Consider the following 23,674-nt stretch of genomic DNA (forward strand, 5'->3'; position numbering starts at 1 on the left):
GATATAACAATTAAAAACATATATGTACCTAATAAGAGAGCACTAAAACACAGGAAACAAAACCTGACAGAATCAAAGGGAGAAATAGACAGTTCAACAATAACAGGTGAAGATTTCAATACCCCACTTTCAATAGTAGATAGTGGGCTAGGCATGGTGGCTCATGCCTGTAATCCCAGCACTTTGGGAGGCCAAGGCAGGTGGATCACTTGAGGTCAGGAGTTCAAGACCAGCCTGTCAACATGGCAAAACCCCATCTCTACCAAAAATACACAAATTAGCCAGTGTGGTGATGCACGCCTGAAGTCTCAGCTACTCGGGAGGCTGAGGCAGGAGAATCACTTGAACCCAGGAGGCAGATGTTGCAGTGAGCTGAGATCACACCACTGCACTCCAGCCTTGGTGACACAGCAAGACTCCACTTAAAAAAAAAAGTGGCTAAAACAACTGGACAGAAGATTTTAAAAAGCTAGTAGAACACCAGAACAACACTACTAACCAACTATACCCAACAGACATCTGTAGAACACTTCACCCATCACAGCAGGGTATATATTTTCCTCAAGTGCACATGAAACATTCTCCAAGATAGACCATATGCTAGACCATAAAACAAACCTCAATAAATTTGAAAGGATAGAAATAATACAAAGTATGTTGTCTGAATACAGTGGAATGCAATTAAAAATCAATAACAGAAATAAATTTGAAAAATTCACAAATATGTGGAAATTGACACATTCCTAAATAATCAATGGGTCAAAGAAGAAATTAAAAAAGAAATTAGAAAATACTTTGGTATGAATGTAAATGAAAAAACAGCATACTAAAATTTATGAGATGAAGCTAAAACAGTGTTTAGAGGGGAATTTATAGCTATAAATGCTTATATTGATAAAGAAGAAACATTTCAAATCAATAACCTAAACTTCCACCTTAGAACATTGGGTAAAGAACAGAAAACTAAACCTAGAGGAAGCATAAGGGAGAAAATAATAAAGATTATAGTAGAAATTAAAGAGAATGCGAAACAACAGAATAAATTAGTTTCACTAATTTTCTAAACCAAAAGCTGGTTCTTTGAAAAGACAAACACAACTAATAAACCTTAAGCCAGACAAGCCAAGAAAAAAAGAGATAAGACTCAAATTACTAGATTCAGAAATGAAACAGGGCCAGGTGCAGTGGCTCATGCCCATAATCCCAGCACTTTGGGAGGCTGAGGTGGGTGGATTATCTGAGGCAAGGGTTCAAGACCAGCCTGGCCAACATGGTGAAAACCCATCTCTACTAAAAATACAAAAATTAGCCAGGCATGATGGTGGATGCCTGTAATCCCAGCTACTCAGGAGGCTAAGGCAGGAGAATCGCTTGAACCCAGGTGGCAGAGGTTGCAGGAGCCGAGATCGTGCCACCGCACTCCAGCCTGGGTGACAGAGCTAGACTAAAAAGAAATGAAACAGTGGACATTACTATTAAAATTATAAATTAAAAAGCATTATGAAGGAATATTATAATTATATGCCATTACATTAGATCACAGATGAAATGGACAAATGCTTGGAAAGACACAAACTACTGAAACAAGCTCAACAAGAATTAGACAACCCAAGTAGACTTTTAACAAGAGATTGAATTGTAACAACAACAACAACAACAACAACAACAAACTGCTCACAAGGGAAAGTCAAGGCCCAGATGGCAAGTCAATTCTACCAAACATAAAGAACTAATACCAATTTTTCACAAACTTTTCCAAAAAATAGAAGAGAACAGAAAACTTTCCAACTCATTCTAGGAGGCTAGTTTTACTCTGATATCAAAATCAAAGACATCACAAGAAAATTACAAACCAATATCTATTATGAATATAGCTGCAAAAAACTCAATAAATACTAGCAAACTGAATTCAGAAACACATAAAAAGAATTACATACAATGCCCAAGTGGGATTTTTTTCAGGAATGCAAGATTGGTTTAACATCCAAAACCCAATGTAATTACTATATCATGTCAATAGAATAAAAATCAAAACCCACATGATTATCTTAAAATGGCAGAAGAAGGATTTGACAAAAATCCAAGCTCCTTTCGTGATGAAAACACTCAGGAAAATGCGAATTGCATTGAATTTCCTCAACCTAATAAATGGCATCTAGAAAAAGCCCTACATCTAACATCATACTTAATGGTGAAACACTGGAAGTTTCCCCCTAAGATCAGGAATAAGACATTGTTGTCCACCCTCACTGCTTCTATTCAATAGTGTACTAGAGGTTCCAGACAGAGCAATTGGGCAAGAAAAATAAATCCAGATTGGGAAGATCAAAATGGTGCAGGTATTTTGGAAAACAGTCTGTTTTCAGATGACATGATCTTACAAAATGCTAAGGAATCCACTAAAAAACTATTAGAATTAATAAATGAGTTCAGCAAGATTGCAGGATATAAGATCAATGTACAAAAATGAATGACATTCCTTTTTTTTTTTTTTTTTTTGAGACAGAGTCTTGCTCTGTCACCCAGGCTAGAGTGCAGTGGCGTGATCTCGGCTCATTGCAAGCTCCACCTCCCAGGTTCATGCCATTCTCCTGCCTCAGCCTCCCGAGTAGCTGGGACTACGGGCACATGCCGCCATGCCCAGCTAATTTTTTGTATTTTTAGTAGAGATGGGGTTTCACTGTCTCGATCTCCTAACCTTGTGATCCGCCTGCCTCAGCCTCCCAAAGTGCTGGGATTACAGCGTGAGCCACCGTGCCCAGCTGAATTATATTCCTATACATTTGCAATGAACAATCTGAATGTGAAATTAAGAAAACTATTCCATTTATAACAGCATCAAAAAGAATAAAGTGTTTAGGAATATATTTAACAAAAGAAGTGTACAACTTGTACTTTGAAAACTATAAGACATTGTGGAAAGAAATTAAAGAAGATCTACTAAGTGGGAAACATCTCATGTTCATGGATTAGAAGACTTAATATTGTTAAGATGTGAATGTCCCCCAAATTGATCTACAGATTAAATGCAATAACTATAAGAATCCCAGATGACATCATAGAAATTGACAAGGTGATTCTAAAATTCATATGAAATTGCAAGAGACCCAGAATAGACAAAACAATCTTGAAAAGCAGAAACAATCTTGGAAGACTGCACTCCACATTTCTTGATTTCAAATGAAAACTACAATGATCAAGACAGTGTGGTACTGGCACAATGGATCAGTGGAATAGAATTGAGAGTCCAGAGATAAACCCATGTGTCTATGGCCACTTGATTTTCAAGGAGACCATTCAGTGGGGAAAGAATAATCTTTTCAACAGATGTTGCTGAAACAACTCCACACGCAAAAGAATGGAGTTGGACTCTTATATCATACCATGTACAAATATTAACCAAAAATTGCTAACTATAAAAAATATATATTTTATAGTTATATAATATAATATATAATACATTATATATTATATATATATATTTGCAAAAAGGTCTCACTTTGTCTAGGTTGAAGTGCAGTGGCATGATCATGGCTCACTGCAGCTTTAACATCCCAGGCGCAAGTGATGCCCCCACCTCAGCCTCTTGAGTAGCTCGGACTATAGGTATGTGCCACCACACCCAGCTAATTTTTTAAAAAAATTTTTTTGTAGAGATGAGAGTTTCACTGTGTTGCCAGGGCTGCTCTCAAACTCCTGGGCTCAAGCAGTCCTCCTGCTCTGTTCTCCCAAAATGCTGGGATTGCAGGCATGAGCCACAACACCCGGCCTCATATAATATTCTTAGAAGAAACCACAGGTAAATCTTCATGATCTCAAATATGGCATTGGATTCTTATATATGATACCAAAAGCACAAGCAACACAAGAAAAAATAAACGGAACTTTATCAAAATTTAAAACTTGCATGCTTCAAAGAATACTGTGTAGAAAGTGAAAAGTAACCCAAAGAATGGGAGAAAACATTTGCAAATTATATATCTCATAAGGGATTTAAATCTGGAATGTATACAATATATTTTTATATGTCTCAAATATATTTTTAAAATCTACATATATAACCTATATACTTATATGTTTAGAATACAGAAAAATCTAGATATATTATGTATCTATATATTGTATCTCTAGAACATGTAAAATATATTATAATATACAATTTTATGAAATAATAAAAAGTTGAAGAACTCTCACAACTCAATAATAAAGACAAGCTAATTAAAAATGGGAAAAGGATCTGAACTGACATTTACCCAAAGAAGATAAACAATCGGGGAATAAACAAATGAAAAGATACTTAACATCATAAGCCATCATGGAAATACCAATCAAAACCACAATGAGATTAACTGCATACCCACTAAAATGGCTATAATAAAAAAGACATAATTACAAGTGTTGGCAAGGATGTGGAGCAACTGGAACTCTCATCCACTGCTGGTGGGAATGTGAAGTAGTGCACCCACTCTGGAAAGCAGTCTGGCAATTCCTCAAATGGTTAAACATAGAGTTACCATATGACCCAGCAATTCCACCCCTAGGTATCTACCCAAGAGAATGAAAACTTATGTCCACACAAAAGCCTGTACACAGATGTTTACTGTAGCACTATTCATAATAGGCAAAAGGTGGAAGGAACTCCAATGTCCATCAGTTGATTAATGGATAGCTAAAATGTAATATGTCCATACAATGGAATATTATTCAGAAATAGAAAGAAATCAAATGCTGATACATGCTACAACATGAAAGAACCTCAAAAATATTATGCTGAGTGAAAGAAATTAGTCACAAAAGACTACAAATTATGTATTCTGTTTATATAAAATATCCATAACAGACAAATCTATGGGAACAGAAAGTAGATAAGTGGTTGTTTAGGGCTGGGGGGATAAGGGGTGATAGCTAAAGGCTATGGAGTTTATTTTGAGACAATGAAATGTTCTAAAATTGACTGTGATGATGATGGTTGCATATATCTGTCAATATGCTACAAACCACTGAATCATCACTTTAAATGGGTGTGGTATGTAAATTATATCTCAATAAAACTTATTTTGAATGAAAACAGAGGTTTAGTCTCTTTCTTAGAAATGATGATCCACTGTTTCCTGAGCTGGCTGAGCTGGAATGGTTCCCAGAGATCTCCCAGGGTAAACTCCTCACCTTATGAGTCTTTGCAGCATTTCTCTCCCATTCCCCTCCTGCATCCAGTTTGGGCCACTCACAAAAAATAAAATTTTCCCCTGTGATAGAACCATCATGATTTTAAATATGTCTTTCAAGGTTGGGCGTGATGGCTCACACTTGTAATTCCAGCACTTTGGGAGCCCAAGACAGAAGCATTGTTTGAGGCTAGGAGTTTGAGATCAGCCTGGGCAACATAGTGAGACCCCATGTCTACAAAAAAATTTTAAAAATTAGCTGGGCATGCTGGTACACCTATAGTCCCAGCTACTCTGGAGGCTAAGATAGGAGGATCAATTGAAGCCCAGGAATTCAAGGCTGCAGTGTCACTGCACTCTGGCCTGGGCGACAGAGCAAGACCCTGTCTCTAAGAAAAAAAAAGTGTCCTTCAGTTCCTTGTTGGCAGCCCCTGGTGGGCAGGTAGCATAATGAAACATCTTTGCCTTCACATAGATGGGAATACTTGCCTGGTGTGTGTGGGGATTATAGTCCACACGGAATGTGCAATTTAATATCTCCCAGTAAGCTATCCTGATTATCCAAATGAATATCATAAAAACCTCAACTATAATTTATCAGCTAAAAATATAACAACTGTCGCCACTATTGGTAGATTCATATACAAATTCAAAGGTGATAAAAAATCTCACTGAGACTGGTTTAGCAATATCAGAAAATCAGTTGCTAGTTTCTGCCATCCAGACAGACACTCACATGTTACACAAATATTTCTATTTGAGCAGGGTAAACTTAGAGAAAAGTCATTGTGTTTCAGACTCAAGATGCCACTCTGAAATGAAACATTTAAAAACGTATTATTTGTGTGGTAAAAAATAAGAAGTGCCTCTTTCTAAAAAAGAGCTCTTTGCCTACTATCTGCCTTTCCTCAGAAGAAAGACATTGCTTTTTTTTTTGCATTGCCTTACTTGTAACAGCAGATCGAACAGCAAGAGCAGAGCAAAGGAGAAGAATTAGAAAGGAGGGACAGGAGTGGCGGTTCCTTTTCTCCTTCCTCTGGCTTCGCCTAAGCCCCCTGGAATGCTCTTTGGAATGTGGGTGTCTAGCGGCAGGGGATCAGGAAAACCAATCCCCTCAATCCAATGGCCAGCAGAGGCGGACACATGGCACACTGTCAACAGATGTTTATGGAGAAGATATAAGATTGAAGCAAGCAAGAAAGGTGAAATCAAGACGTATTATGTACCCAGCACTGTGCACACGGACAGTCCCTGGACTCAAGTCCTCAGAGTCTAGCTGAGCAGACACACACACACCTCACACACAAGAGTGCTCATGTTGATTAGAGGAAAAAGTACTAATACCTGCCTTGAAGGGAAGTAGGGACCTCATTTTAAAAATTTACAGCTAAGATCTGAGTAAGTGAGTTGAAGATCTCAGTGAGAGTGGAATGCTGGCTAGATTTAAGCTTGATGGACTGTAAGATTAAGAAGGTCTCAGCTTTCTGTGCTCTCTGGGTTTTCACACTAAGCTGGCTGGCGGTTTCTAGGTTCTGTTAACCAGATGACTGACCTCAGTCAGAGATCTTCATCTTGATCAGTTGAGACATCTCAGAAGAAAAAGAGAAAGGGAGAAGGGAAGGAGGGAGGAAAGGAGGGAGAGAGGGAGAAAAGAAGGAAGGAGAGAGGGAGGGAGGGAGGGAAATGAAAAGAAAAAGAAAAAGCAAGGAACTCTAATGGATTACTATAAATCTTTCTTCTACTGCTAAGATTTTTGGCCATGTCCTAAGTCCTATTATTTATTCCCAGCTCTGCCTCTGAATCATAACATTATAAAACTGTCAAAGGACTTTTAAGATGCCCTAATTCTGCCTATCATGTTACAGATGAGAAAACTGAGGCCCAGAGAGGAGAGACTTTCCCACAAGCACAGGAATACAATTAATGGCTGAGCAAAAACTGAATTCACGCTTCCTGATCTGAGGCTAGTCTCCCTCCACCACACCAAAATCTGGCCCTGACATTCCTCAATGACTCAAGCATGACAATTACATCTTCAAATATCCACACTCAGTGGGAGAAATGAGGGCCCAGAAACAGGGGTAACATGGGGCCTTCTGACGGGGCTAGAAATGGGAAGCAACGGACTGATGAAGACTCACCACGGAAACCAAGCTTGAGTCATCGGACCCTCTGCTTAGTTCTCTGCTGCAAGGTGCTGAGGACTTTTTAGGAGATGGTGAGGACCACCTCATAACCAACAGTCGGCCAGGCACAGTGGCTGACGCCTGTAATCCTAGCACTTTGGGAGGCTGAGGTGGGAGGATTACCTGAGCTCAGGAGTTCGAGACCAGCCTGGGCAACGCGGTGAAACCCCGTCTCTACTAAAATACAAAAAATTAGCTGGACATGGTGGCAGGCGCCTGTAGTCCCAGCTACTCGGGAGGCTGAGGTGGAAGAATCACTTGAACCTGGGAGACAGAAGTTGCAGTGAGCTGAGATCGCGCCACTGCACTCCAGCCCGGGTGACAGAATGAGACTTCGTCTCAAAAAAAAAAAAAACACCAACAGTCACACCAGAGCAAGCCCTGTTTTCTGGAGCCTGGGGAGGAAATTCCCTCTCAGGTGCAGAGGATGCCTAGTCAGACTCCTCTCCAGCAGGGACACTGGGGACAGTGGGTTTTCCGAGAGGACGGCCGCGATGCATTCCATCAGCATAGCTGTGTGCGGGGCGGGTGGGGGAGGTCGGGGTGCGGGGGGGCAGTTGAGGGGAGGCAGGAGTCGGGCTGTGTCGAAGTGCTGCACTGGTGACCTGCGCCACCTCGGGACTCTGTAGGGCTCAGCTTCCTCATCTGGAATGTGGGACAGGCACTTTCCTGTTCCTAAACTCACGATTTGTTATGCATTCATTTGAAATGTTCACACTGGGCGTAGCACACTGACATCCCTCCGGGGGCCAGACACACGAGTGGAGGAACTGGAGGTTGGACAGGAGGCGTTGTGGCAGCTGGGAACGTGAGCCCATCCCTGAAGGGGCCGTCCCTGCTTGCTGCACTCCATTGTTGCCAAGTGGAAATATGGGCCAGTGTGGCTAGTGTTTCCAGTTTTTAAAGATAAGTAGGAAATGAAATTTTTACGTGAACTCTTCTAGCTATTAAGCATTGGCAGCTAAAAGTGCTGTGTCTGCCAATCAAAACATGTGTGCCAGCTGAATCCAGCCTGCATACTTCCAGTTTGCAACGCTGCATGCACTCCTGTCCCTTCTCTCCCATTTTATAATGCACACAAAGGTCTGAGGGAGTTGGGGTGGGAGCCCAGGCAAGGACACGTTAGAAAGACCGGGGGCTTTGGAGTCAACCAGACTTGAGCCCAAAGCTTTGACAGGATAATTTACGAAGTATGCAGCCTTAAACATGGTATTGAATTTCTTTAACTTTTCTGTGAAGGAATTTCTCTTATTGGGTTGTTTCGAGGATGAAATGAGATGATGTATGTATTAATAACAAGCCTGAGCCGGACATCAATAAACGATAGTGACCTACACCAGGTGCTTAATGAATCCCAGCAGTGGAAAGGTCCTGAGGCCTCATCTGATCTGGTCCCATCAAGTGAGTGTCTGCCTCCTAGATGCATGGGGACTAACCACTCCCAAGACATTCCTTCCTTCCACTTTGGGACAGCTTTGCATGTCAGAAAGTGTTTCCTTAAGTCAAGCTGAAATTCTTAGATAGTTGTTCTGCCATCTAGGATTATAAAGACGAAGCTTAATCTCTTTTTCACATAAGAGAACTTTGAAGGAGACTGTCACTCATGTCTCCTACTTTCCCACCCAGTTCTTTACATTTTTAGATTAAATATTTAAGTCCTTTCAATTGCTTCTTGCCAATGAAACTAATAAAATCATCAAATTACTTCATGCTCACAACCCTATGAGGCAGGCACCCATTTTAAAGATGATGACAATGAAGTGCAAAGGGATTAATAATTTGCTTGAAATTCCTATTTTTAATGTCCCTCTGAGGTGTAAACTAAACAGTAAGTCTGGCACCACCTAAGTGCACTACCTTTATTCCTGGTGCTATATATTTCTTCCTTTCCTCTCCTTCCCCTTCCCCTTCCCTTTCCCCTTCCCCTTCCCCTTCCCCTTTCCTTTCCTTTCCCTTCCTTTCCTTTCTGACAGAGTTTCACTCTTGTTGCCCAGGCTGGAGTGCAATGCTGCCATCTCAGCTCACTGCAACCTTTACCTCCTGGGTTCAAGTGATTCTCCTGCCTCAGCCTCCCAAGAAGCTGGGATTACAGGCATGTGCCACCATGCCGGGCTAATTTTGTATTTTTAGTAGAGATGGGGTTTCACCATGTTGGTCAGGCTGGTCTCAAACTCCTGACCTCAAGTGATCTACCTGCCTCGGCCTCCCCAAGTGCTGGGACTACAGGCATAAGCCACCACACCTGGCAGGGTGCTACATATTTCTTAATGTATCCCAAGGTTGGATACATTCTCTTGGTAAATATGGAGTCAACTGAAAGTCTGAAGTCTTTTGCATGTGTGCTGTCTCAGCAATGGCTTCCCCCATCCAGTACTAGGGTAGTTAGTGGGTTTTGCAAGCCAAATACAGGCCTTTATGTGTATTCCTGTTAAATCTCATTTTGCTAATCCCTGTTCACTGCTCTAGTTTGCTGGAAAATTTTGGGATCGTGATTTAGTCACATGACGTGATTTTGACCCCCATATTTGTCTCATTTTCTCAATGTGCCCTCAATTTCCTTTTTAAAGTCAAGGAAGTCAGGTAAGACTAATATACTTAAAAATCCCATGTTTCTTTCATTTAACAAAGATTTACTGAGCACCTTCTGTGTACTATACCCTGTGCTGGGTCCTGGGGCTATCATGGTAAGCAGGATAGACTCAGTCCTGTTCGTAGAGCTTGTGAGAGGTAAGTCCTGTGTGAAATGTCAGTAGGAGCACCATCCCGAGTTTGGGGGTGCCTAGGGTGCTTCCCAGAGGGGGGATATTTAACTTGAGACCTGAAAAATGAGGAAGAGTCAGCTGTTACAGAAGAGCTGGGTGGGGGGAGTGGGGAAGGGTGGAATGTCCCAGGCAGAGCACCCCCAGTCCACACCCCTCTTACTGCTCTTTCCCCAGTATGGTTAATTGTAACTTATTTTCTTTGACCTACCAAACTGCAGGCCCCTTAAAAGTTGTCGGTATCATCTTTGTACTTCCTACTGTGTCCAGCACAGTGTTTTTCACACATAGGGATTACTACCGATCACTGCTGCCTCCTAAGTTTTAGGCAGTCTATATTGTCTCATGTAGTCTCCTAATAGCCCCTGAAGTAATACTCTTCTCATTTTACAGTTGAGAAAACCAAGCTCAAAAAATGGTAATAATGAGTGGTAGTATTAATAATAATAAACTATATAGTGCATACTATACACCAAACACTGTCCTAAATGTTTTGCACATATGCACTCTTGACTATGGGAGGTGGTTATAGGCAAGAACTTTGTTGCCATCTCTGCCATACACTAGTTATATAACCTTGAAAAAGCTACTTAACCTTTCTGAGAAATAAATGGAGATGACTATGATAATACTTTCCCACTAAGATCAGGATCAAGGCAAGGATCTTCCCTCTCACTACTACTTTCCAACATCACACTGGAAGTCTTAAGTCATGCAATAAGACAAGAAAGGGAAATAAAAGGTATACAGATTGGAAAAGAAAAAATAAAATTGCCTTTGTTCACAGATGATGTGATCATCCGTATAGAAAATTAAAAAGAATCAACAAAAATACCCCTGGAACTAGTAAAAGATTATAGCAAGCTTGCAGGACACAAAGTTAAATTCAAAAGTCAGTTGCTTTCCTATATACAAGCAATGAAAACAAGTAGAATTGAAATGAAAAACACAATACCATTTGCATTAGCACCCCCAAAAGTGAAACACCTAGACATAAGTCTATCAAAATATGTATAAGAATCTATATGTATGAGGAAAACTACAAAACTATGATGAACAAAACTGAAGAAAAACTAAATGAATGGAGAGAGATTTCATCTCGGATAAAAAGGTTCAATATTGTTAAAATGTCAGTTCTTCCCAACTTGATCTGCAGATTCAATGCAATCCCAATCAAAATCCCGGAAGTTACTCTGTGGATATGGACACACTGATCCTAAAGTTTATATGGAGAGGCAAAAGACCCAGAATAGCCAACATAATATTGAGGAAGAGCAAAGTTGGAAGACTGACACTACCTAACTTCAAGACTTACTACAAAGCTATAGTAATCAAGACAGTGTGATATTGGCAAAAGAATAGATAAATAGGTCAGTGGAACAGAATATAGAGCCCAGAAATAGGCTCACATAAGTACAGTCAACTGATCTTTGACAAAGGAGCAAAAATCATCTTGTCAATAAATGGTGCTGAAAATCTGGACATCTGCATACAAATAAATAAACAAAAAATGAATCTAGACACAGAACTTACACTCTTTAGAAAAATCAACACAAAATGGACCATAGAGACCTAAATGTAAAATGCGAAACTATAAAACTCCTAGAATATAACAGGAGAAAACCTAGATGAACTTCGGTATGACAATGACTTTTTAGACGCAACACTAAAGGCATGATCTACAAAAGAATTGATAAGCTGGATTTCATTAAAATTCAAAACTCCTGCTCTGCAAAAGACAACATTAAGAGAATGAGAAGACAGGGCACAAACTGGGAGAAAATATTTGCAAAAGATACAGCTGAAAAAAGAATTGTTTTCCAAAACATACAAAGAATTCTTAAAACTCATCAGTAAGAAAACAAACAACTCTGTTTAAAATGGGTCATTTCACCAAAGAAGACATACAGATGGCAAATAAGCATATGAAAAGGTGCTCCACGTCATGTCATTGGGAAAATGCAAACTAAAATAACAATGAGAGACCATTACATACTTATTAGAGCAGCCAAAATCCAGAACACTGCCAACAGCAAATGTTGGCAAGGAGGCAGAGTGATAAGAATTGTCATTTGCTGCTGGTGTGAATGCAACATGAGACAGCCACTTTGGGAGATGGTTTGGCAGTTTCTTACAAAACTAGCCTTTCTATTGCCCTAAAATTGAGCAATCATGTTCCTTGGTATTTGCCCAAAGGACCTTAAGAATTACATCCACCCAAAACCTGCACATGGATGTTTATAGCAGCTTTATTCATTATTGCTAAAACTTGGAAGCAGCCAAGATGTCCTTTGGTAGGTGAATGGGTAAATAAACTATGAATATAATTATATAATGAATTTATATAATGAATATAAAAATCTATAAACTATGAATATAAAAATATTTGTATGATGGAATATTATTCAGCAATAAAAAGAAATTAGATATTAAGCCATGGAAAGACATGGATGAACTTTAAATGCATATTACTAAATGAAAGAAGCCAGTCTGAAAAGGCTACATACTGTATGATTCCAACTACATGAATTCCGGAAAAGGCAAAACTATGGAAACAGTAAGAAAGGTAAGTGTTTGCCGGCCGGGCACAGTGGCTCACGCCTGTAATCCCAGCACTTTAGGAGGCAGAGGCGGGTGGATCACGAGGTCAGGAGCTCGAGACCAGCCTGGCCAACATGGTGAAACCCTGTCTGTACTAAAAATACAAAAATTAGCTGTGTGTGGTGGCGGGCACCTGTAATCCCAGCTACTTGGGAGGCTGAGGCAGGAGAATCGTTTGAACCCGGGAGGCAGAGGTTGCAGTGAGCTGAGATTGCACCACTGCACTCCAGCCTGGGCAACAGGATGAGACTCCCTCTCAAAAAAACAGAAAGAAAAATAATGATAGGTGTTTGCCAGGGGTTGGGATTAAGGAAAGGATGACTAAGTAGAGCACAGTAGATTTTAGGGCAGTGAAAATACTCTGTATGGTACTATAATAGTGGATACATGTCATTGCATGTTTCTCCAAACCCATAGAATGTCCACCACGAAGGGTGAACCCTCATGTAAACTTAGTACTTGGGTGATTATGATGTCTCACTGTAGGTTCATTAATTGAAACAAATGTACCATTCTGGTGGGGAATGTTGATAATGAAGACTATGCATGTGGGGACAAGGGGTATATAGGAAATCTCTGTACCTTCCTCTCAATTTTGCTGTGAACCTGAAACTGCTCTAGGGAAAAAAAATTCATACATACACACACACACATACACATGCACACACATCTAATTTTTAAAATGAGAGCACTACTTCACAGGATTGTTGTGAGGATAAAATCTGTTAATGAATGCAAAGTGCTTAGGGTGGCACCCAGCATGGATTAAGACCCACCTAAATGTTAACCATTCTCCTTATTAAGCAATTTGTCCAAAGTCAAAGACCTAGTGAGTATCTGAACAGGGATTTGAAAGCAGTCTGAAGCCTGGATCATGTTGTTTCAACTGTAGCTTATTAATTGACATTTGATGAAGGAAGGAAGGAAGGGAGGGGTGTTTACTGCTTTAGTAAGCTACCTATTTTGAACAACACAATCAGCTAGCCAACATATTCAGCAAAAATACATCAAGTGACACAAAACAAATATTTTAAATAGTTAAAGGAAAAACTGTAGAATATTAGAACTGGAATGATCATAAAGATAAAAAGAGATCACCTCCTCATCTCCAAGCAAGGCAAGCATTTCATTATCATTGTTAAAGTTATGAAATGCCAGAAACTTAAAGCCTTTTCAGCTTAAGGGGATTTCTTCTGAAAAAGTCCCTTGCTTATTTTTCTTAAAAGATCACTTGAGGGAGAGTTTTTAAAATCCTTAAAACCATAAAGTTTTGATCCATTGTTTTTCACACTTCTTGATTGTAGGGGAAAAATGAGAGAATATGGTCAATTTTATTGCCTTTGGACTTCATTACCATCTTTAGATTTCTTTTTCTTTTTTCTTTTCTTTTCTTTTTTTTTTTTTTTTTTTTTTGAGATGGAGCCTTGCTCTGTCGCCCAGGCTGGAGTGCAGTGGCGCAATCTTGGCTCACTGCAACCTCCACCTCCTGGGTTCAAGCGATTCTCCTGCCTCAGCCTCCCGAGTAGCTGGGACTATACACATGCGCCACCACACCTGGCTAATTTTTTTGTACTTTTAGTAGAGATGGGGTTTCACCATGTCAATCAGGCTGGTCTTGAACTCCTGACCCCAAGTCATCTGCCCATTTCAGCCTCCCAAATACTGGGATTATAGGCGTGGGCCACCACACCCGGCCCATCTTTAGATTTCATAATTCCACCACAGTCATCAACTTTCCAAAGCCTTAAGTTGTGTCCAAGTGGCTTATTCAGGGCTATGTTTATCCTGATTATTTTTGAGTACTTACATAGTTCTACTAAATGCCTGATGATGTATAACTGCATTGTTGCTAGTAAGTCTTAGCAATGTGGCTCTAGAGAGATAGCATGCCAAATTTTTTCTGGTATGGATTTTAGACAGCCCCAGAAATTGTTTTCTCTCTGAGAGAATGGCCTGAACATTTTACATGTCCACACACCAAGTGCTAAGGATGAAATTACTAGGACATCCTAGGAGAATACAGGGTCTGGGGCAGGGGCCAAAGAGAGAAGATGCATTTGTTCCTGACTGCCAACAAGTCTACCAATGTGAGTGGCTTCTGTCCCAATCATATGTCAGGGTCTTCTATAGTCAAGCTCCCTTAGTGTTTAATGACAGAAATGTTTTTAGAAGGGAAATGTGACATGTCAGGGCTTAAAGATATCAAGAATGTCTTCCATCCAATTTTCACATAGCTGGAAAGGAAAATGGTTAAGAGTTAAGTTACTGTTCTCTAAACTCTCACCATGTGGTCCTAATCAGCTGTCTGCCAGTGATGGATAGAAAGAATAATCTCCTTCATACTTCAGCCCTAGAGGGAGTGCACAGCCAGGATGTAGAGGGCTCTATTTCCCAAGAAAAAAACTGCGATTGCAAACAACATCATCAGTGTGTATTTTAAACACTAAAAATATCTGTTTCCCCTCTTTCACATCTTTATCAAAATGAAAAAATAAATCCAGCAAAACCTGACCTTGTACTAGGTTTTTGATGAAGATGTGTGCAGATGGGCCAGAAAATTCCTAGGAGTTCTTTAGAGAATTTGAAGGATAAAGAATCTGCAGATGCATGTCAGTCTCAGGTTGCTGCCATTCCAGGAATCTCACCTGGGTTTCCAGACATGTCATCCAGAGACTGAGAGTCCCACCTTTGTTCACCCCAACATGTTCACCTGTCTCCTGAGCAAATGCATCCAGTAGGGATGTGAGAGGAAAAACAGGATCCATCACCCAACCTGTCTGCATTTGTGGCCTCCTGGTAATGCAGGGACTCAAGCGACTCTATGGTAGGAACCCTAGACAATTCCTGATCAAAACTTTGGAAACCAGTTCCTACTGGAAGATTAGTGTGAGAAGAAACACACGTTTCAGAAAATACGTGGAAGGAGCCACATGTTAGGGATAGAGGTGAGATGAGTAAGGGAGGGAAGGTCTTTGGATGGGCAGGTGGAGGAGAGAATGAGGCCATGTGGAAAATGGAAATTTAAAACTAGAGAAGACTCTAGACATTAGCCAAGCAATATTAGATAATGTCATGGATTTCCTAAGAAATCTATGCCTAAAAAATTCAACCAACTAATGTGGCTATGAGTTTGGGTTTTATGTTGGGAGCTTTCTTGTTTTCTTCCTGCAAAATGTAAACTGTTTTTGCTTATTTTCCCTTGGAGGAGAATTTTGATGAATAGAAACAATATTTTCTCTTTAAAGTTTCTCTCATGAAATTATAGTGATTCCATTGACATATTTTTGAAGCTTTGGCAATCTGTTCAGCCATGTGCTGCTCTCTGCCCATCACAGTGCTGACCTGCATGAAAGCGTGAACACCTCCTTTCGGTCTGGGGATGAAGGGCCCACATTCCTGGTGCATTCCCACCTTACAAGGGTCCTTCTGATCCCCACAGGGGGAAAGTGGAGGCGGCGAGGCTCGGCGATGAAGCCTGCAGATTGCTACTTTGTTGATGTCCCTGCTGGTTCCATGGAGATGTTTATTGGACTTGCCATACCAGTCTGGCAGATTGGGCAACAAACACCATCTGCCCAACCATCACCCAGCTGGGCAGTGTTGACTGAGCCTTCTGTGTGTGCCAAATTGTGTCAGATCTGGGAAGGAATCTAAAGGCAGGCAGTGTTGCAGCAACAGCCACGCCTCACAGAATATGAATAGGGCTCCCCGTTAGGGGCTATTAACAGAGCCCTCTTCATTCCTTAGAGACCCACTTCTGAACAATAGTTATTCTCTAAAAAATAAAACTCGTGCTTTAAAAAATACTCACAAATCTGTGAGCTATGGTCCTAGAAAGTAACTGGGGGACTTCACAATTACAGGATTCTGTGACTTTGCTTTTTATGTCTCTCACAGAACAAACAACAGGGCCTTGTGTGGAGTAGGTATGTAATCAACATCTGCAGACAGATTCCTGCCGGTGGAAACTCCTGGGCCAAGCCTCCGAGTGGGAAAACTCAGTTCAGGAGTGAAATGAGTGGATTGCACAGAACCACCAAAAGCAGTGGACCCAAATCAGCTAAAGGAGAGGGCTTCTTTCCACTGCTACGTTTTCTCCAGACCTCTGTATCAGTACTGGTGTGCCCCTCCCCCGACCCCACCCCCCAAAAAAATCACAGTGCTTACAATTGGCACTGCTTACCTAAATAATAGATATGGCCTATCCTGGTAACTTTTAAACTTATTATGCTAACTTTCACAATAGGAAATACATTTTACGTCAGACCCATTACACACACACACACACACACACGCACGTATGTACTTTACATTTATGCAGGTAAAATGGATATATACATGTATAAAATTGAAACAAAAATAGTTTTACTAAACAACATTTACCCTTACTCTTTGCAATTTACTTGGATATTTTCTTTTCTATTCTGGGTTGGTTTTTCTTTTTTGAGACAGGGTCTCACTATGTTGTCCAGGCTGGAGTACAGTGGCTATTCACAGGTGCAATCACAGCTCACTGCAGCCTCAAATCCTGGGCTCAAGTGATCCTCTTGCCCCAGCCTCCTAAATAGCTGAGACTACAGATGGATGCCCCGGCTCCTAGCTTTTTTTTTTTTTTTTTTTTAAATGCAGGTTGAAACCCATTCATTTGATTCCATAGCCCATTAATGAATTTAGAGGCACATTTTTAAAAGCCCTGCTCAACTTAGTAAATTTTTCCTTGAAAGAAAAAGAAAAATATTAAATTCGAGATTACAAAATTTTAATAACTATATAATCTATGTTCTTAACAATTAAAACAACAACTAGCTCATAGTTTGATGTCAAGAGCTGCAAATCCAGTGCAGGGGAAATAGCCCTAATCTAGCTGGATCCTCATCCTGGCTTCTCAATATATGAGCTCTGCCCAGCTCATGCAAGTCACTGAGGCTGTTTTCTCATATATAACATGGAAGAAATACCAACTCCCTTTCTCTCAGAGATAATTAAGTAAAAGCTCTTAAGGAAATCTGAAGTTCAGTACAAATGAGTTCATTGAATGCTCCTCAGAATTGCCACTGCACTCCAGCCTGGGCGACAAAGCAAGACTGTCTCAAAAAAATTAAAAATAAAAGTAAAAATAAGAATAAAAAAAGAATCCTCAGAATATCTGCACTGGTAGGATTTCTACTTGCACAAGCTTTCATAGCCAGGTAGAGCTTTTTTTTCCCCCACTAAACACATTTATATTAAAGCATAATTATTATTCTGTCCCAGGATATCTAAGTTGTTAGAGATTCTACTGCTTTCAGTTATATACCCAATGTGTCCAATAATGTTTCTACCTCAAATTACGCTGCTATGCAAATCTCATGAGTTTTATGCATATGGGAAAATCAACTGTGGAAAAATATGTTATAAAAATGCTCCAACTCATTGACTTTAATAGAGCCAGAGAGGAAAACAATCAAGTAAAGAGAAACAGAAGAGAAGAGATGAGTTTCTTTTACAGGGATGAACTAGAAGGGATCCACCCAGCCCCATCATTTTTGCTTTTCGATTATAATTTTTCAAGAGGAGATATTATATTTAAATAGGCCCTGGAAGCTTACAGCTGGTGAGAGAGATATATAAGCTAACTTCACACTGTGGGGAGCTCAACACTCTAAGTTTAAGGTCTTGCTAACTAAATTAAAGATACTGACAAGTGTTAACTACTTCGGAGATGCCATTAAAAAACTCATCTGGTCAGTTTTCTTACTTTACAGTCATAACTCATATATTACAATAATATTTTCAATGAAATCCTCTAACTGTGAGAAAAGGCTGACCTGGAGCCAATTTCCTGTGTACATCAGAGTGTCAGAAAAGAAGTGCAAAAGTCCTCCTTTTTCTCTCCAACAGGATGAAGTTCACCTAAATAGCCCCAACATTACTATTCTTCTAGAAATTAGTAGAAGAATTGTACTCTGTTTTAATTAGGAGGTGCTTTGTAATTTGTTTTTGTTTATGACCTGGTGTTTTATAGCTATAACTAGATTCAATTCATTTTTAACAAAGCAATTTTTACAAATACATATCATATTTTCCGCTATTATGATTCAAAAGCCATACCAAGGGTATATCCAGAGAGAATGATGATAATGATGATGCCTTTGTATCAATGTAATTTAGTGTGGCAAAGCTCCACCTGGCTGTGGGACCAAGTGGCCCCTTCCAGGATTCTGAGTGTCACATTGATTCCCCTCTTTCCCTCAGCCACTCAACCTCTGATCACCAAGGCCAACGAATCCCCCAATTCTGTCAACCCTCCTTTCCCACTACGACCAAAGTGAACTCAGGACACCACCTTCCACCTGCTTTGATGCACAGAGCAGGCCCCTATCTGGCCTTCCTGCCTCAGTCTTGCCCCTTCCGATCTCCTCCTGCCACTGAGAATGTGAACGGAAAACCTGACCACCTTATTCCAGTGCTAGCGCTTTCCCATGACTCCCCACAGAGCCCTGATGTGAAGTGGATTCTTGGTCCTTCGCTTGTAAAATGAAGAGAACGATGCTTCATTGGATGGTTGTGAGGATTAAATGGCATCAAGTAAATGAAACCATTTGTTTAAGTGAAAAGAAACAAATGTAAGAAATTATTATATTAGCGGAAATTTAAATTTACTAGATAATTTGGTAATTAAGTAAAGTAGTTAAATATAATTACTTGGGTACTTAAATTGATTTAATACATTATGCTAGAGGTTTGGTGGATTTACACAATCTGGAATGATAAAGTGCTGATATTGATTTTTCTGTACATTACATATCAGATGTTACATCCTAATCAGTGCTCAGGTGGGAATAGCGCCTGTTACACAGCAGGCAATCAATAATGCCTAAGTAATCGTTTGTTCATAATTTACATGCTTGGTTTCGTGACATGTAGATAGAGCTATACTCCTGATTCTTTTTCTTAAAACCCTATTAGACTACAAATCTACCTTTTCAAAAGACGTGTCTACATAGGGTTACTCATCCTTAGAGAAAAATAAAATGAAATCCCAATAATCTGCAGATGCTTATTGGGGCTGAAATCCCCCAAACATATTCTAAAGTAAATATTCAACAATAATAAATACATGATAACCAAGTTAATATCTAGCGAGTAATCACAGCTGTGTATTAGGAAATGGTTGGAGTTTTATTAATGCCAGAGACAATGCTCTGAGTCATCAGAGATAAGTTTTGTGCTCCTGAACTAAAACAAACCTGGCATGGAAGTGTTCGGTAACAATGGAAGCAGAAGATCAAATTCTCTCAGAAAGAGAGTTAATAAAATAATGAGAGATACATACAATATTAGGCTCCTCAGAAAAGTTATGATTGTTTAATGGATTATATCACAGCTACCTTGAACTTTAATAAGGTGTGATTATGAGACCAATATCACCCTAACAGGAAACAAATAACAAAATATGTGTTACTGTTCATAGTGGTACAGTTACAGGCTCATAGTAACTGTTTCCTAAATATTTGCTGATTAAATTAATTAGCAAACAAGATTCAGAAGGCTCTTCTATGGTTACCATTATTGATTCCAACATATTTTAGTATCAGTGCTATTTAAAAATAGTGGTCTCATAATATTATCATAACAATTTTTCTACTGAGCTCATATAATATTCATAGTATATGTATGTATGTATATGTGTGTATTCCATAATAATCTATGAAATACAATGCATTTCGCAATCCTTCCTTATCCAAAAACAATCTATGTGATAGATAATTTCCTAATGTCCAACAAATTATGCAAGTGTTTTATGATATTGGGACTTGTAATTTTATGCGAATGGTTGTGGACTATTACAGGAAGGCAGACATGATAAATACATGACCTAACGGCCACTGCTCCCCCACAATCCCACAAGAGACATCAATAATCAATCATGGCACTTTTTCCCACTAAGCTTGGAATTTATCCTCAATGTCAATTTTAACATAGTATTCCACAAAGCACCTGTTAATCCATTCATTTATTCATTTAGCAATTATTATTGATTTCTTAATACGTGCAAGGCACTGTACCAGGGAGGCACATTGCAGATAAAAGTAACCAGGACAGACATGGACCGTGCCATTACAGGGCTTAGATTAACAATGGATTTGAAACTCAAAATTATGATTGTTTGCCAGATCTGCTCTGTCGTATAGTTGAAATGGAAGTAATTCTAAGTAGCAGTGTCTCTCCTTTGTGATAGTAGGGGACTGAGTGGAGAGGCTTGCACTCCCTGGCTTCATAAAGCCATGATGTCTATTGAATAGTTCAGGAGTTAAAGGTGAAAATAGCTGAACACTGTTTATTAGAAAAAAAGAGATGGTTTTCTTTTTATTCTTTTAAGTGTTCGATTTGCAAATCAGACTGATAAACCCATAGGAGAAAGTTTTATGAAAATATTAGAATGAATAAATTTTTCTCCCACTCCCCTATAGAGACAGGGGCAGTCTGTGACTCACTGCAGTGTTTTCCTTTCTCCACAGATGTCGGAAAGAACACAATATGCTATGTAGAATTAGAGAAAGAGAACAGATGGCTGAGTACACGGCTTTTTCCACCACTATCAAGCGTGTTGTCCTTCCCCCTCAGCTGCAAAATTACCTCTCTGAAAGTCTCTGCTCTTAATGCTGCACCTTCTCTACCCTTCCTCATTCCTGCCTACCATCCTTTCACCCCTGCTTTAGAAGTGGGCTGACTTCCCCAAGCAAAGTTCCCCAGCCTACCTCCCACTCGTATGTGGAAGTGAGCTGACTGCATCCCTTGATGGCAACCTGCTTGGATGGTTAGTCCCGTACAGTTATCTACACCCTGGACAAGCACAAAATGTCAAAACAGAATTTGGAGGATCGGGGACATGAAAGTGGCTCAGTCAAAATCAGGCTGATAGCAGCTACAAAGAGGTTACTGTCAATAACAGGCAACTGTTCTGCTGTCTCCTAAGACTAATCCTGAATCTGGATATGTACATGTTATGCTCAGGGAAAACACTGTCTAGTTGCCTTATTTCACAAATTAAAAAAAAAAATCTCATGGCCAGGCGTGGTAGCTCATGCCTGTAATCCCAACACTTTGGGAGGCTGAGGCAGATGGATTACCTGAGGTCAGGAGTTCAAAACCAGCCTGACCAACATGGTGAAACCCCATCTCTACTAAAAATAAAAAACATTAGCCGGGAGAGGTGGCAGACGCCTATAATCCTAGCTACTCGGGAGGCTGATGCAGGAGAATCGCTTAAACCTGGGAGGTGGAGGTTGCAGTGAGCTGCCGTTGCACTCTAGCCTGGGTGAGAGAGCAAGATTCCATCTCAAACAAACAACAACGAAAAAAACTGCCTCACTAAAACGTTAATTCTATTGTACTACCTGCAATGCAAAGACCCAGTTCTTGAACTCACCAGAAGGTAGACCCACAATGTATATTTAGCTATCGATGCTGACGGTTGGTTGTTTTCTTTTGTTTTTTTAACCTGATTCTGTGCCTGAGTGCCTACTAATATTGCTTTGTGTTCTCTACAGCCTTGTTTGTGTGTGTGTTTTTCTTTAATCCCCTCAAGATTTGAAAATTGGAACTAAACAAGGAAGAATAAAGTGACAGGCCATTTTTATTATTCTTTCTCAGGGTTCCAATTTTACTGTGAGTTTCTACTTCTTAAAAGATTTTGCATTCCTTCCCTTTGAATGTTACTTCATTTGTTCATTCTCTAAGGAAGGAAAAACAGTATCATAAAAATTATGAATGAATAAAAATGATTTTTTTACGAGTACCATAAAAAGTGAATCAAACATGATTCATTTTTGCCCTTTGCCCTTTGCACTGTATCCTGGTCAGTGCCAGTTCTCATGTCATTATAGTAGTTCCTCAGTGAACATGAAATAATACAACATTGTCCATTGGAACCAGTTATATAACACTCGAGATAACAGCAACATTGCGTTTATTAATTTAGTAGAAACAACAATATTTTACAGTTCCAACATATAAGAGAATGCAGCTGTGTTAAATGACAAAAAATCATGTATTCTATTTTGGGCTTCTCAATAACTAAGAAATAGAACTAAAATCCTTTTATTCACTTATTCATCCAACTATGGGCCACACACTGTGCTAGGAGCTGTGGGTACAGAGGTGACCTATACAGACCAGTCTCTCTCTTTGGGGAGCACATAGTGACTAACTGGGCCTTGACAATTCTGGTTAAAATTGACGTCCATGAAAGTGTCTACAACTAGGATGGAATCTCTTTCCTAACCCGTTTCTTTCATACTCATTAGGAAAGCAACATTTCCAATGGATCGGGGTAGATTTATGACTCATTTGCAAAGCAATAGCAAACAGAATGTAGAAAATGGAAGTCTTACCACTAATAAATATATAGATTGCAGATTCTGTTTCCTTCTTCTTTGAAGTAGGTACAGCTAGATATTTGCAGCTGTAGAAGCCAGTGTGGTTTGCTTGAGCTGTGTTCAAGGTTAAAGTACTGCAGAATTGTTTGCCATTTCTTCCACAGGCAGATTTAGTTATGCTCAGCCTTTCGCTTTCCTTACTCACCGTTTCAGGCAAAGACCATTTATGGGCTGCTTCCCCCCTGCAATCACAGATAAGAAAACAAAACATATTTATGGCTGGGCCCTGGGCTCAGCACCAGTTCCTCAGCATTCATTTTATTAGGAAGCAGAGGTCCTCTCTTAAGTGTAGTCATCTTCCTCTTTACGGGAAAGCAACACATTCAGAAAAGCTGTAGAACAATACTCAGAATAAAGATGCAGAACTATTTGGGCATCCCTTCCCCCACTTCCCTGAGTGAGTAATGCTCTCCCTTCCCCATGAATCCCCTTTCGTGGGAAGCTGGATGCATATGGTTTGTACTTTGCAGATCACAGAGGATCACTGAGGTCCCTACCTTTTTACTCTGCCAGGGAATGATTTTGCCTTAGGCATGGCAACT

At 39.8% G+C, this 23,674-nt stretch overlaps 1 protein-coding gene across 4 annotated transcripts in view; it reads right to left on the minus strand.

Annotated features, from left to right (window-relative positions):
* The window catches only part of FLT1 (fms related receptor tyrosine kinase 1), a 194,829-nt gene that overhangs the window by 143,867 nt on the left and 27,288 nt on the right, over positions 1-23,674 (minus strand). For all 4 annotated transcript variants that reach the window (XM_054446522.2, XM_063650729.1, XM_054446523.2 and 1 more), the window contains exon 3: positions 23,088-23,314. In XM_054446522.2, coding sequence (XP_054302497.1) covers positions 23,088-23,314 — 227 coding nt within the window. The remainder of the gene's footprint in view (positions 1-23,087; positions 23,315-23,674) is intronic.

This window comes from Pongo pygmaeus, chromosome 14, assembly GCF_028885625.2.
Source record: "Pongo pygmaeus isolate AG05252 chromosome 14, NHGRI_mPonPyg2-v2.0_pri, whole genome shotgun sequence".
In the NCBI taxonomy this organism is placed as follows: Eukaryota; Metazoa; Chordata; class Mammalia; order Primates; family Hominidae; genus Pongo; species Pongo pygmaeus.